At 36.9% G+C, this 13,162-nt stretch overlaps 1 protein-coding gene across 2 annotated transcripts in view; it reads left to right on the plus strand.

The window, feature by feature from the left end:
* SLC12A1 (solute carrier family 12 (sodium/potassium/chloride transporter), member 1) overlaps positions 1-13,162 on the plus strand; it is a 46,591-nt gene that overhangs the window by 4,199 nt on the left and 29,230 nt on the right. Inside the window, exons 2-9 of one of the 2 annotated variants that reach the window (XM_009994452.1) lie at positions 747-881; positions 1,063-1,138; positions 5,733-5,828; positions 7,213-7,352; positions 7,801-7,911; positions 8,763-8,874; positions 9,368-9,495; positions 12,438-12,522. In XM_009994452.1, the coding sequence (XP_009992754.1) occupies positions 747-881; positions 1,063-1,138; positions 5,733-5,828; positions 7,213-7,352; positions 7,801-7,911; positions 8,763-8,874; positions 9,368-9,495; positions 12,438-12,522 (883 nt within the window). Of the gene's footprint in view, positions 1-746; positions 882-1,062; positions 1,139-5,732; positions 5,829-6,467; positions 6,564-7,212; positions 7,353-7,800; positions 7,912-8,762; positions 8,875-9,367; positions 9,496-12,437; positions 12,523-13,162 lie in introns of both variants that reach the window. The other variant, XM_009994453.1, reaches the window with a different exon arrangement.

The following is a 13,162-nucleotide window of genomic DNA, read 5'->3' on the forward strand; positions in this document are numbered from 1 at the left end:
GTGACTAATTTCTATTCAAACCACAGGAAATATATTACAATGCTAAATTGCCTCAGAGATTCTGGAGCAGAAGAGCTGAAAAGATAAAATACAGATTATAGTCTGTAACTGGATGTAAACAAGCTAAAAATTCTGGAGGCATCACAAATATGGCAATTCCTAATCCTATCTACTATGGTTATGTGGTAGCTAAACCACAGAAAGGATTATTCATTTACTACATTTATTTACTATATTTCACTGGTATTTCTCTGACTGTTTTCACGAAAATGTTACCCATTTGCTGCTGTGATTGTTTGTACTTTCTGTACTTGTACAGAAAACACCAGAGTTGATCACACAACTTTGCCATGCAGCACTCCAGCTAGGCCTCTTTTCACTACTGAGCAATTATCCCTGTTTCTACACCGAACACTATTCAGAAATTGTTGCAGCAGCATATAGAGGCCAACCACGAGAGCCTCATTGTGTTAGATACTCTACTAACATAGCAACACAACATGTATGAATACAGTTTACAATAAATACAATTTAGTACCAGAAAATAATGTCTTTAGTCTGCTTGAGCAATTCTTTCATCTTTTCTCCTGTGAGCAAGCCCACCTGCTGATGTGAGCAGAATATTGCATTCAGCTCCAGAGACAGCAAAACCTGATCTTCTTGGGATTGCTTTATTCCATGTCTCTCCTATGCATCCAGATGTCCTCTGGGTGTCACAAATATTTGTTTTCTGTGTGATCCCTCAGAACATAGCTGTGAGCACTGGCTCGGTCGAGAGAGTGGCTAATGGAGAAAGCACGGCTGGAGACGAGACCGCGGTCAGCAAGGAAGAAGAGAATAAAACAGGATTTGTCAAGTTTGGATGGGTGAAGGGTGTGCTGGTGAGAAACACATCTACATTTCTAATAAATAAATAAATAGAAAAATAAACTATGATGAGGTTTGCAACACTAAAGCCTTTTAAAAAATAAAAGACTCCAATGCACATTATCACCACCTTTCTGGTTGTTAACACTACTATGAGTGTTGCACTAATGCAGTATTTTTTTGTTTAAAACCTAGGTAAGATGTATGCTTAATATCTGGGGTGTGATGCTTTTTATTCGACTTTCGTGGATTATAGGTCAAGCAGGAATAGGTATGTATCTTTTTTAATATCATTTTCAACATTGAAAAGGATAAAGAGGATAATCTATACATGATCACGATTAATATATAATCTGAGATGTGCATTTGCATGCTGAACTAAATAATGATTTCAAATGCTTGCCAGGGTAAAAAAAATGTTAATCCTCCAAACTATTGGAATTTTCCAGACTCACAGCCAAATTACTGCTTCAAGGCACAGATCTGTTAACTATGCATATAATCATCACATTTGAGTATTTCTATGCTTTGGTGAAATTTGTATTTAGATCCTGTAACAGATGTAAACTTTATGACTCGGCCCAATTTCTAATATGTGCATATAGAGTTAACTTTTAAGAGTTCACACTTTGCTTATCTGTGAATCCCAAACCTTGTCATCCACATATTAAAAACAATGCTTCTTCACACTTCTCTGCAGAGATGAAAACAGAACTGGAAGGGGGTCTCACTTCATCAAGACTTTGCTATTTTTAACTATAGCACAGCACTGAATATCTGCATATCATAAAACACCAAATTTTAAAAACTCAGCTTCAGCTTTCTTATAAATTAACTAAGCACACTTCATTATGTGCCGTATCTTTGCTTCTTCATTATGCAGTTTAATTAATCCAGATCCCAGATCCCAGTCCCTGTGAGTCTGGGCCCCAAGGCCTATATCCAACATGTTGTTGACTGTTCAGTGAAAACAGGGAGCGTGTAAAAGAGCTCACACCACTGGAAGTCTCCAGCAACCAGCAGCAGCTCAAGGAGGTGTAATGTATTAGTAGTTCCTCTGTGGTACAACTTCCTTTTGGAGCTGCTGCTCTGGAGAAGCACAGAAACATGAGCTGCACTGGCAGTGTCACTCTGGGTTAGGTGATCATACTGCCTAGAATAATGGGGCCCTAATCTTTGTCTGGCACCCAGATGTTGTAAAAACCAGCAGTCTAAAGGGTAGATAGCAAGTGTTCCAGTTTGGGTTCTCACAGCATGGAAATACTAGGTAGACACAAACTAGAGTCCAAACCCTGGCCTCAGGGCATCAGTTCTCCTGGTCTTGGATAAAACTTAGCACTCAAACTCAGATTGAATATAAACACCATTCACTGCCCTGTTAATGGAAGATAAATGAAACACTGAGTGGAATAATATCCAAAATTTTGCATGATTGAAGTCTCATTTCCAACAAAATACAGTAACATCACAGAGGCTGAGCTCATTGTTTTTAAAAGATAACATTAAATGCTTATTAGGAAAAAAAAAATCTAGTCACAAACTTAAGAGATACAAGTAGGGAAAAAAACCACACAAAATCAAACAAAAAACCAAAAAAACAACCAAAGAATATAAGTTCTAGAATGAGGCGGAAGGACTGGAGCTGCTTTTGCAGAGCTCTGTGTGTGGCTCCAGCACTGGGCCTGACAAAGGGGTGCTTGCTGATTTTATGATGCATAGCAAATGAGAGTGTACAGCCCAGGGCACTCGTAAGTATATGCCTTGCCATGAAAATTCTGCATCTTAATATTGCCAAGACTTTGCTCTGGGGTTTCATGCGAAATTAGTTTTTAAGGGCAGTTTAGTAACTTATTGAGATCATCAAGAAGTATTACTTTGTTTTGAGGTGTGAGAATAGCCACAGGCAAGAGCAATTCATTTTAGAACAACTTACTTAGCAGCCATATGCCTGGTTTTCAATCTCAACTTTAATCAGATTTTAACATTAATTTGCACCAACATCAGTTACAGCCTTTCTTCTTTCATATTTAATTTTACCATTTTAATTCATTGATAAGCAGGCTCTCCTTTCTCATAGTTTATTGCTCTGCTGTTGCTTTTTAATATTGCATGCCATATGTAAGAAGGTTAGTTTTACTTCTGAAAATGAGACATCAAATTCCTTTTGAATAATTTCTCAATGCGTTTTCTGAATGTCTTATAAGCAATGAGCTTTAAGTCCCCAGCCAAGCTGCTTAAGGAGAACAGTGATGGAAGCTCATCATCACCAAGGCTCAGGGGTTTCACTGGGTACTGCTACTAACATGGAAATTAAATGAGTGCGTTAAGCCACCATCTGGGCACCATTTATATCCTCATCATTAGAGGGCCAAAGAGAGAAAATCCAATCATTTCCATATCCTGATAAGCTATCTTGGGCAAAAGCTCTTATAGGGGGAAGAAAAATAACTTTCCAACAAGTTTCTCTGTTTATCATCAGGTGAGGAAAAAAGGGACAGTATGGTCTTGACAAGATTCCAGGTCCAAAACTAGACTGGTATTTCAACCTAACATCTGGGGACTCACCAAAGTCTGTAATTGAACCTACACATGGAATGGTTAGCCAAAGGCAAGGAAAACCACCTAGTTTATGTTAACTGAAAATCTGGCCCCAAATATTACAATTATGTTACATTATCTTATATTATACTGGTATTTTGACTGAGTCAGTTTATTTTATGCACTTGCCTTCTTAAATGTTAAAATGTTTTTTAAAAGTAACACTAAAGCCTTCCCAAGCAGATATTACTCATCAAATTAGCAAAAGATCTGACCTTATTTATCATATATATGTTAACAATATTAATTGTGAAATGCAGTAAGAAATACTGGAAAAATACTCTTTAGAATGCACATGTACTTGCCAAATATTTTTAAAACTTTAATAATAACTTGCCTCACATTCAATTTAAGAGTTAATAGCTGATTAAAAGTCATATTCAGCCACTTCCCAGGAACAAAAGTTGTGTGGTTTAATCACATCCTTCTATATTATGGTAGTTGACCAAAAGGAATGACCATTTGGAGGGTTTTTTTCATACACACCTGCATACAAAATAGGTGCATGACTAGTTACAGGAAGAGTTCAGAAATGAATAGGATAAACATGATTTATTAAAGACTCAAATAACTTCAAATATCCTACTCTATGTTATGTATCACTTACTTAACACACATTATATTGGTCTGTCTTAAAGGACTGTGATAATGTGGCTATAACTTAAGCAGCAAAGAACATTCATTCAGGGATTGGCTGTCTGTAACCATCCAGTACGAACTGAAGTCAAGAATCTGATGTGGAAGCCAGAAGGTACAAATACAGCTGATAAATCAATCCAACTTTTGGCTGGATGTCAGTTCTAGTTTCAATTTATATGAACCCTGGTTAGCAAGTATTGCTACAAGCAATGTATAATCTTCAGTTCCACACTGAAGACCTACATACCTTATGGAAATAAGAGCTACTGCATAAGCATTAGCAAGTTCAGATAAAACTAAGAACTGATTTCACATTTGGCACCAAACTGTAATTGTTTCTTCCTTGTTTTTCCCCCCTAGTATTTTTCCTCTCCTCTCACAGATACAAATGAGAATAGAAGCAATAGTTGAGAGAAAAATGTTGTATTATTTCTTCTCCTGATTTCAAACATGAAAGTATTCTAGAACTACAGAGCCAAACTCTTTTTGGTACTGCCAGAAAACAGAATAGAAGCAATGGCTGCAATCACAGCTTGGAAGGTCCAGTTTGCACACAAAGAAAAACTTTTTCACTGAGCAGGCAGTCTAGCCCTGGAACATGTAATCCAAAGAGGCTGTGGGATCTTTGTCCATGGAGGTTTTTCAAGACCCAGCTAGCCAAATCTGTCACTGATTTAATCCTGAGTTGGCATTAGTTCTGCTATGACTGGGAGGCTGAGCTAGAGACCTTCAGAAGTCACTCCCAACCAATATGTCTATGATTCTAAACCATATTGGGCTCCTCCTACTCATATAGTTTCTAGCACAGTTTCACAACATTAATAGAAAACTGATCAAATAGTCAAAGACTGGAAACAGATTTCAGAGTCTTACTCAAACTGAAACCCAGTTCACCTGTAACTAATCACATGTTACTGATAATCAGATATTTGATTATTTCTATTGAATTAGACAATTTAGTGCTATCTGCTAAAGAGTATTCTATATTCTCTACAATCATATATTACAGATCACCCATTAAATAAATGGCATCTAAAAGGCACTATTTCAATTTTCAAATGTTTGTCTCATGTTAAGAGTAAAAATTCTAGATGAGAGAGTGGGAAAGCACAGCACTTGGTAGCTTAACAAGTAAGGATATAGAAGGTTCACATTTGGGTCTTGTCTCTCTGCCTGATAGACTTTTTTCTGGTGCACTATGATAGTATATAGTCAGTCTTTCTAAGATTCAAGGTTTAATTAACTGATGAAAGACAGCAGTACTCTTACATATGCTTTGGTTTATGTGTCAATCTCTTTGCTAAAAAGAGCCAGGATGTATCTTAAGGGGAAATCTAAGCACCCATGCCAAGGACACTTGTTTGCTCATTTCCTCCAGTCTTTGAAAGTCATAAGAACTTCTGGCGAGGTGATTTCTATCAGAAAGAGTCACTGCTTGAAGACCCATGGGAATAATTTACTACTGTGATATGTACTCCTTGGAAGTGTTCTGAAAACTGCAAGTGGCCAACAAACCATCTTTTCAGTTTATTGCTCTGATTCTGGTCAGAAAATTCAATTTAAAGAGAGAATGATTTGTAGGAATCATGGAACATGAGTCAAATACTTTATCTTTTTATTACTGACAGGTCTTGGAGTAATCATAATTCTTCTCGCCACGATGGTAACTTCAATTACTGGGTTGTCAACATCTGCAATAGCAACTAATGGGTTTGTTCGTGGAGGTAAAAATTTTAGGGTTACTAATGCTTCCAGCCCAAAAGGGTCTTTATGTATTATTTTCATATGAGGCAAATACGAAATCCCCCCAGAGGGACAGATAAGCCAAATGGTACATCTAAAGGAACTTCAAGGTAACAATTCTAGACACCTGTAATCACAACTTATGGCACATTTGAGTTGTCACTTCTAATAAATACCAGATTTCAGTTCAGTATGTGAAGTACATTTCAGATGTTCCTGCCTGCTGCTGAGTGAGGGATGACTTCTGGCTTTTCATGGAGCTCTTCTGTTACCAGCATGTCTTTCTTATTCAGAGCATTCCAGGTTGGACATCCTTGGACAGACTAAGGCATCTCTTCTTGTTTTAAAGACTGACACAGATCAGTGGATATCTCCAATTTAATACCTTCTCTATAAAACTCCTTACATTTCAGCCGCTCCTTGGAAGATCAGTAAATAATTTTGCTGGAAAAGTGCATGACAGGTATTTTGTGCCTTAAAGTTTTAGTACATTTCAGAACTTTAAAGTGATAACTGGTCTGCTCTAACCTCTGTGGAAAATGGCAGGTTCTTACTACATCATTGAAGCAAAACAGGTATTTGAATACACTTGAATATGCTTTCTTTTTCGGATCTTTCAGGTCTTGGAATCATAGTAATTGGTCTGAGTGTAGTAGTAACAACATTAACAGGTATCTCCATGTCTGCCATTTGCACTAATGGAGTAGTAAGAGGAGGTAAGTGCGTCTGATCTCATGAAGATTTATATTATAAAAATAGAATTGCGAGAACTGTGCTATAAGCAAAGCAATAATAAATATATTGGAGGGAACTCTCTCAATGGATGAACAGTAAGTTAAAATGTATGTAATCTTAAACACTTCCTGACAAATATTAAATGCCAGCGAGATGAAATAATTAACTGACAAAGTGACATGTTCCATTTACAGTGACAAGCAAAAAAAAAAAAAAGATTAAAGATTCACTGCGTCACTTTGCAGGAGCTTTAACAATGTACCACAGAATATCATTTTTCATGTTAACATTGGGATAGATCCAAGTAAGTTTGAACCTGCCTGGAAGGGAGGTTCTCTCTGCTCTGTTACTATATTACGTATCATGAACAATTATGTGAAGGTCCAGTTTGCCATGCTAACATGCACTAAAAAGATTTCTGCAACAGAAAGGCATACAGGAAAGCCTGAAAGCAGAGTCAGTACAAAGCACATTTTTTTTTTAAATCAGTGTCCCCTATTAATATAGGACAAATATTTGCTATAGATGCTAGGCTAAAGAAGAAAGCAGAAATTCCTGTAGTATTATTTATGTGAGAAAAATGAGCAAAACCTGACCATTTACTTGTGCTGAAATAATTTCTGTCTGCAGGTGGAGCATACTATCTTATCTCAAGAAGTCTAGGCCCAGAGTTTGGTGGATCTATAGGACTTATTTTCGCTTTTGCAAACGCAGTCGCAGTTGCTATGTATGTAGTTGGATTTGCTGAAACAGTTGTAGAACTTCTCAAGGTAAGTGTAGATATTTCATGTATATAATTAAGTTGGTTTGGGTTTCTGTGTTTTGTAGCGCTTTATTTGTATTTTTGATTGGTTGGTTTGGATTGTTTGTTTTATATATATTTTTTAAGTGGTGATACATTTTAGCTGAGGCTTGAGGGACATTTTAGCAAGAAGCTTGTCTGTTTAAATGTGCCATAGAGTGATCATCCATTACTTCTACCTTATTAATGTATTTCATTAATTTGTCAAGAATTTAAACATCAGAAAAGGAACAGACATTTAATTAGACAGCCAAATAACCCAACTACAAAGAGCCAGCTGGAACAAGATCCACAAACACTTGGTCTCACAAATCTCAAACTTTGACAGCTCACTGCTTTCTATTTCGCCTCGTTACCTGAGCCCACCATTTGGACAGAGAAAGACTGCTTCTAATAACATTTCTTACTGCTTTCAGGAGAGTGATACACTGATGGTCGATGAGTCCAACGACATCAGGATAATAGGCACAATAACTGTTGTATGTCTTCTTGGCATCTCTGTTGCTGGCATGGAATGGGAAGCAAAGGTAAACCTTTAAAAGAACATAAAAGCAAGCAGTATATTAGAGTACTGTAGAGCATTTGTGTGTGAGGAATGCTATACAATAGGTAGAATTTTCAAAAGCACTTATTTCAGACTATGTTTCATCCTTCTAAAAGCAACAGCAATTTCATAACTAGATTCAATGAAAACACAATTACTCCATGCTCTTCCTTGAGCATAACTTAAAAGGGAAGGGAAGGTTTGTGTTCTGCAGACAGCTTGATCATATGGATTAATATAATTCATGGCATCATTTAAAGCCTTGGGTAAGATCCTCTTTTGCCCTTATTTTTGATGCAGCTTGACACAGCAAACACTAGTAAAAATAATATGTTTTTATCAATGTACTCTCTTGAGCCCTAGTCAGCAGAAGAGCTCTATCTGCTATACATTTGCTATACATTAATCTCTAATGGTTTCTGATATTCCTTCACCTGTAAAAAAAAAAGTTCAAAACAGAAATTCAAATGAAAATAGACTGGAATGCAACTACTTCTAAGAGAGATCAGAAAACCAATTAGATATTATAAACCTTGAAGTGACAACCCACTGCAACCAAATTTTATAACAATATAAAAATGTTTTAAACCTGATATTATGGAATTAGCTCTTTCATTTTGTCTTTTCTTGTAAAGAAAGAGACATACAATTAAATTATAACTATGCATTTCACAACGGCCTTAGTAAAAACTATCTGCTGTTGTTTAACTGATTCAGATATCTTGATTCTGGATATCTGGCATAGGAAACACATACAGATAATTTACTATTTAGTCATCTTCACAGTCAATGCAAAACAAAATAATCAAGAAAATATTTTGTTTCTATTAATAGGCTCAAGTTATTCTTCTAATTGTCCTCCTTATTGCCATTGCAAACTTCTTTATTGGGACAGTCATTCCTACAAACACTGAAAAGAAGGCAAGAGGCTTTTTTAATTACCAAGGCAAGTAACTTTACTATCTATCATAAAATGATAATTTGCATTCTTTTTAGCTCCATACTGAATTAAGGATTCCACTGAAACAGGTCAGATGATCAGGATCTTCTGCCCAAGTTTACACAAGCTTGCAAATCAGAGGAGTTTATTTCATCTTTAATTTTGAGTCTGCCTCTCTGCTGCTGAAGCTGACAGCACTGTTAGCTGCAGTTTCAGTCATTTATGTATCAGCAGAGCACAGACAAACTTTTACACAAAGCTAAGTGCAAGTGCTGCAGTGGCACTCTTGTCACTTCAATATGGATCTGTAGCTCTGAGATGCAGACAAGCACATCCTACTGGGGACCAGACCAAGGAAATCAAATTCACTTTGCTTATCATAAGAGACAGATTCAAACCCAGTTGTCCAGATGTGAAAGACTAACTTATTCACCTCCTTCATTAAGCAACAGCAGAATCAAATCCCAATGGTATTTTTCATTTTCACCTCTATTTTCAGCCTCAATATTTGCAGAAAACTTTGGACCAGATTTCAGAAGTGGGGAAGGATTTTTCTCGGTGTTTGCCATTTTCTTCCCAGCTGCCACTGGCATTCTTGCAGGAGCCAACATCTCAGGGGATCTGAAAGTACGTATTTTATTAACTTCATAATACTAGTTTCAGGCTGCAAAAAGAATAAGAAAACAGATAACGAATCAACACTGTATTCCGTTTAAAATTATGTAATATTTTGGTAAGCAAAACTCTCACTTTTAAGTACCTGCTTTATTATTTTAAAACATCAGTTCACATTTTCTTTCGTAATACCTTATGGCTATTTACACAAATTACTTCATTTAGATTCAGGTTGCTATATAATTTAAAAGCATATTTCAATAACCTGTATTAAGATAGCATTAACGATCCATTAGCAGCACATGACATAGGAGAAATTATATGTGTATCTCTTGGTGCTTTTTTGCAAAATCTCCTAAAACCTCATCCCAAAAAGCATACCTGTAAAGTTCATGTTTGTACTCACAAGTATCAGTGGAGACTGGCTTTTTCTATTCAGGGTCATAGCAAGGGCAGAACAGAGAGCATTTAATGAAAGCATGTATGTCCCAATCCCATGTCACTACTGCTACTCAAAGGAAAAGCTGCAGGTTCACAGCTGTGACAAAAGAGCCTGAAGAGAAAGGGAAAGAAGGTCCAAGGGCACCCCATTGCCTGGCTGCAGCCGTTCTGTCAGGTCCCTGCTCTCCTCTTGCAGTATAACATTTGTATGAGATAGTATTTCCAGTATCTAAACAGACTGGTAAATTAGAGACAGGAATTTACTTTTAACTTTTAGTGCCCTCTAGTTTTCATGACTATTTAAAAAAAGAGGATTTAAAGCTAAATGCAAAGCTGAAGTAATTCAAAGTTTGGCAAAGCATTTGGTAAAACCTCTCTAGTAAATGTGGAGCAATGCAATACTTGGTAATATTACAAGACATTCAGAAATGCAATAGGTTTCCATGATTCAAGTCTTGCAGTCAAATACTAAAAACCACCATCACCAAAAAACAACCAACCAAAAAGCCCCTAGACCCTCCCCCCTCCCCAATTATATATATATATATAAAATATATTTATTTTTATATATATATATATAAAGTAGTAACTAAAAAGATGTATCTCGAACCTTGATGACCCCAGCATGTCAAATGAACTTATTTAGCTTCATCATATAGACCCCTTGTCTTCTACACCTTAAGGATTCAACCAAAGGTTTGCTGTTTCTGTACTGGCACAGTAGTCATAAGTTCACCAGATCCTATGAACCCTGGCAACCAGCTCTGCTTCCCCTCTTCCCAGAGCTGCAGGCCTCATCTTTGCTCTCTGAGGACTGCTTTTGAAGCCAAACAGAGATAAATATGTAGAAACTGAGACACCAATAGCATTTATGAGATTCAATTTTTAATTAAAAAAAACAAAACCCATTGTACTCCTCTCCACTGAGACTGAATCAGCCTCACACAATCTCCATCCTTTTAACAAGCACAAATAACTCTTTTGCCATATATGGTGCTCTCTATACATAGCAAGGTCCCAAAGCAGCAACATTCCTCCGTAAGCTCTTTCAAAGAGACTAAGCAGACGAAGGGCAGCAGTTCTCCCACTAGTTCTCTGGAGTTGTTTCAGTCTGGCAATAGGTGGATTTCTACAACGAAGTCCTCCAGGCTGCAGATTCCCCACTGAGCATGTTTAGACACATTAGACAGGTCTAATGAAATTAAGCAGCCTCTCCAGAAACCTAAAAGACAAACTAAGAAGTATTTAAAAATGTAAAACTGACCATTCAAACTTTCTTTAGAATTTGTTGTCAACACCTATGTCCATGCTTCTGAAGCTGCTACACATTCAAGTAGTGGCACAGTACAAAGCCTAGCTCCAGCACCAGCTAGTCTTCCTGGTGACCTCAGTGAGTTTTGGAGAAGTAGCACAGTAAAAATGTGTTTAATTATTGATAAAATTTAGAAGTTGTAAAGCTGTAGGGAGCTTTAGCCCTAAGATTTACTGTTACAGTGTTTAAGATTGCAGCATGAGACTCCACAAAAACAATGACCTAAGACATGCACACCTGAACTGTATAAATTGAAGCTACCACGATCTAAGGGCAAAAGGTCTTATGCAGCTGAAATGACTTTGCAAGTATTTTCCAGCTCAATAAATTCTTGTATCATTTAAAAATTATATTAATTATTAACACAGTTAAGTCATTCATCCATGTTTCACACAACACTCTGAATTTGCCTGGAGTTTGTTGGTTTTTTCCCCCATGCAAAAAGCATAGTTAAAAAGGTACAAAAGTCTGTGGCTTAAAATGCATTCCACACATCTTTGACTCAAAAAACCTCACTAAACCAGCTTAAGAAGACGATTCATAAAAAGTGCTTCCTAGCATTAACAAACACACACTAAAATGTATAGGTAGGCTACTATTAAAATCCCCTTTAAAATTACAAGGTATAATGCAGATTTTTTAACTCTTTCAGTTGCATGATTGAAGCCGATACTGCTGTGAGCCAGACTGCAGGCATTATAGCCCAACCTTATTAAATTACCTAATTTAAAAGTAAAAACAGTGAAAGGAAGTAGCCTGTTACTATATTCTGTACAGGGTGACTGCATCTATCTTGCCAAATAGCCAAAAATGGTCCTGTCTTGTCAACCACAGAAGTCTGATAGTTAGTTCAGCATCTGTTTACCCATTATATCATTAAACATTCAAATAAAGCCCACTGCAATGTAAAGAGAGTTTGGATCTCCCAGAAATGCAGAGCTCAGGACTCTCCTGCTGCTATAAACATGACCTTTGCTCCTCCAGATTATCCTTCACTGTGTCCAGGATAGGAGCACTGCTCCACAAGACTGGTTTGCCATCTACATGCTGGGACAGGAAATGTTGGTGCAGGTTTTAGTGATAAAAATCTACCCTCTGAAGGTGTCATCACCTCACAGTTTGGTAGGACTACCTAGCATGCAAATGCAATCAGACTGCAGCACACAAACTCGGTGTTTTCTGGGTAATTTCTTTTCTTAAGGATCCCCAAATTGCAATACCCAAAGGAACAATGCTGGCCATTGTGATCACAACCATTGCTTACATTGCTGTTGCTATATGTGCAGGTAAGTACAGAACCTCTACTTCACTTCTTAATTTATAGAAAGTTTGAAAACTTGACATGCAAATGAATTAAGTTCACTGCTTTTGCATCCTGTAGATTTATTATGCAGAGAGATAGTTGTTCTGATTGTACTGTATGCAAAAACAGGGGAGAAAAAGCAGCAATGGGAAGAAACAAAGGTCCCTGTTTTGCAGCTGAAGTTTCATATAATTCACATGGTTACTTTCACATTTGACTCAGTGACGAAGACCGCTAGCATATAGTATCCATAAGAATAGTAAAGAATAAAGGAACATCTGATCAATCTGCTCATCTTTTGTTCCTCATTCACATTGAAATTTCACATGGCTTCTGAGCCAGTCTCACTGGTCTTATGGAGCACTCACGAATAACAGGGTAACACATACTTTGTATGTTTTATGTCAAAGACAGAAATCAAGTGCCTGTCTTAAAGAAGATACACTACATGATTAGGTGCTCTACAATATTGAGATGTGAGGTAACATAACAGACATGACATTAAAAAGGAGACCTGTACTGAAGCCATGAACTGTGTTGGAGGAATTTGCAATTAAATTCTCATTACAAGGGAATAATAAATCTCTGTTCATGACAAAGATTTTTCTTTTTCTAGCGATGTT

The sequence above is a fragment of the Chaetura pelagica genome, unplaced genomic scaffold (assembly GCF_000747805.2).
Source record: "Chaetura pelagica isolate M959 unplaced genomic scaffold, ChaPel_1.0 scaffold222, whole genome shotgun sequence".
Taxonomy (NCBI): Eukaryota; Metazoa; Chordata; class Aves; order Apodiformes; family Apodidae; genus Chaetura; species Chaetura pelagica.